The sequence below is a fragment of the Halyomorpha halys genome, unplaced genomic scaffold (assembly GCF_000696795.3).
Source record: "Halyomorpha halys isolate HHAL.00 unplaced genomic scaffold, Hhal_1.1 Scaffold590.1, whole genome shotgun sequence".
NCBI lineage: Eukaryota > Metazoa > Arthropoda > Insecta > Hemiptera > Pentatomidae > Halyomorpha > Halyomorpha halys.
Genome location: NW_027109458.1, coordinates 55,372 through 57,953, shown reverse-complemented (window position 1 = coordinate 57,953; position 2,582 = coordinate 55,372). Strand labels below are relative to the sequence as shown.

Genomic DNA, 2,582 nt, shown 5'->3' with positions numbered 1-2,582 from the left:
ATTGTGTGGGCGGTAGAACATTTTTGCTACAAGGTTTTCGGGAAGATATTCCGGATCCATACTGATCACAGACCGCATCAATGGGTTGGGAAGCTTAAAAAGTCCTCGGTTAGGGCCACCAGATGGAAGGATCTACTCAACCAGTACAACATAGTAATCTCGTACAAGCAGGAAAAGAAAATGTAGTCGCTGACTGGCTATCCCTCGCGATCACCGTAAATGCAATAGAGGAGGAACAACCCCAGACGTCAGGAGAGGTGAAACTGTTTGTGAGAATAGACGCCTGGGGAAGAAGAAACCCAAAGCACGACGGGGATCGACCATGAGCCATCATCCGAGAACGAAACCTCGACCGAGGGAAGACCAACCTAGATGGAAGAGCTCGAGGAGGTGGGGAACGATAAATCACACCAAATAATTTGGAAGACAAGAACTACCGGGCCCATGTAGTTGGACTTCGCTAAATATGGGCCTCGATCACCACTATTTGGTCGGCACCAGGTGTCAGGAATTGATCTGATCTGCCGGGCGCTGAAAGATGCATCCAAATCGGGGCGAATCCATACCATCTATACGTCGGAAAAGGAGTGGTTTGGGATAAGATAAAACGCCTCTGGAGATTAGAACAAAACGGAATGGATCGAAACTTCGTTCGTTGCCTAATGATGGTGGAGATGGTTCTGGACGGAGATCAACAAAGGAAAGTCACTTTGGATTACCACCTAGGTGCGTAAAAACGATGTATGGTGAGTATGCGGAAAATGATTCAGGAGATAATCGGTAACTGGAGGTGTGCCTCAGCACCAAATACGACCGACACCCACCCAAGGCAACTCAATAGGAGACCCCTACTGAAAGACGAGAAATCTTCAGAAGACGAAAAAACGAGGATTTTTACCCACTAAAACCACCGCCCTACACCTGTTTCTCACCCTCCACGGGACCGCCGTTAGGTATTACATCATGGGGGTGAGTGGCTGAGTGCCGCCTCATTGTTTTAGGCTATATCCTGGTTCGCCTATCTTTCTCCTCATTTCTTAACTTCTGCATTACCTGTTTAGCAAATTGTTGGCCTGCCATCCAATAATCTTGGTTAAGCAGCATAATATTGACGATATTATCTGCTGTCGGGTCTGAGCCGCAAACGCGTTGGAACTCTCTTCTATCTTCATGAAAGCGGTGACAGAAGAAGAAAACGGGTTCTGCACTCTCTTCCATTCCTGGGCACAATGGGCATTCTCCAGTCTCATCGAGCTTAAACCTATACTGGTAGGCTCGGAAGCAACCATGCCATGTGATAAACTGGGTGATATAATAATCTACCTCCCCGTGGTTCCGATTCACCCAGGTCTCGATGTTGGGCACCAGCCTGTGCGTCCATCTTCCACTGAATGTCATATTCCAGTGACGTTGCCATTTTCTTAGAGTCTCTTTTCTTAATACGTCTCGTAGATTGTAGATATCCTATGTTGCTTTTCTCTTTATATGGGATAAAGAGAGATAAACTTAAAAGTTATAATTGTAAAAAAGGAAACATTTTTAAAGTTAGTTTTCAGGCTTTTTTCTTAAAGAAATATTTTAATTTATTTTTAATAAAACATGTTTTTGTCCAGTTTATCATAGACTTCAGAATCTTTCTTTATTATGAAAAACGCTTTGAGATCAAAAAATATATGTGCATCTATATGAAATGTCTTAATAATTAACAATTCCAGCCTTCGTCCAGCTGGAGACGAGGAGAGACTAGTGCAGACGCCTTCGCTCGAGACGGTCCATTCAAAATAGGTAGGACTGAGGCTGGTGGAAAGAAGTTTAGAAGAAATAGATCAATCTGACGGAATCGCATCCACGCTGGGCAGATACTACACTACATAAAAATAACCGTAACTTACTTTATTAAAAAATTTCTTATCTAAAATCATGGACAATTAGAGGTTTGTTGTGGTTCGAGTATAAATACTTCGTTGCAGTATGTCATTTGCATAAATCGAATTATTCTTTTATACTTTTTTTTTTTGTAGCAACAGTAAAATTCATTTGTTTTTTATTTCATTTGTACATATTTTAATTTTATGAAATTGTATGAATACACATGAATTCCACTTGGAAGAATGTTTTTATTATTTCACTGTTTTCATTATTATGGTTGTTTAGTATTTTGTTACATTTATTTCAGATCCTCCGTGTTATTTTAACCCGAACCAGCAAAAACTTATTCTGGGGAGAACAATTGTTTTAAATTGCGGAAAACTCCTTGCCCCAATATCACCCAATTAATATAATGCAGGTTATAGCATTGCGGTGTATAAGATAAGGTTGTAGGACTTAGTCAGGAGTGGACCCCTACAATGTTAAAAACACTGAGCTGATGGGTAAACGTCTGAGGAGTTGACCGAAACGTAAATCAGAAGATTGCGTTAAAACGGATTTAGTAGATTTGGGTTTGAAGGAGCGTCACTGAAAAGTTGTTTGTAGAGGATTGGAGGTATCCACATCGAACCTTCGGGTTCGGTTAGCCTTTACTGTTATTATTTATACGCAAATAATTGGCCCTTCATGGCATCCACAACTCAATACTAAAT

At 41.1% G+C, this 2,582-nt stretch overlaps 1 protein-coding gene across 1 annotated transcript; it reads right to left on the bottom strand.

Annotated features, from left to right (window-relative positions):
• Window positions 1-1,002: 1,002 nt before the first annotated feature.
• Window positions 1,003-1,398, bottom strand: LOC136795825 (uncharacterized). The gene has a single exon (XM_067047653.1). It carries the CDS (start codon window positions 1,396-1,398, stop codon window positions 1,003-1,005), a length of 396 nt encoding a protein of 131 aa, XP_066903754.1.
• Between the last annotated feature and the right edge of the window lie 1,184 nt (window positions 1,399-2,582).

What these genes read in the sequence shown, in the direction of transcription:
- LOC136795825 (XM_067047653.1), bottom strand. Translation starts at nt 1,398, where the DNA reads ATGACATTCAGTGGAAGATGGACGCACAGGCTGGTGCCCAACATCGAG.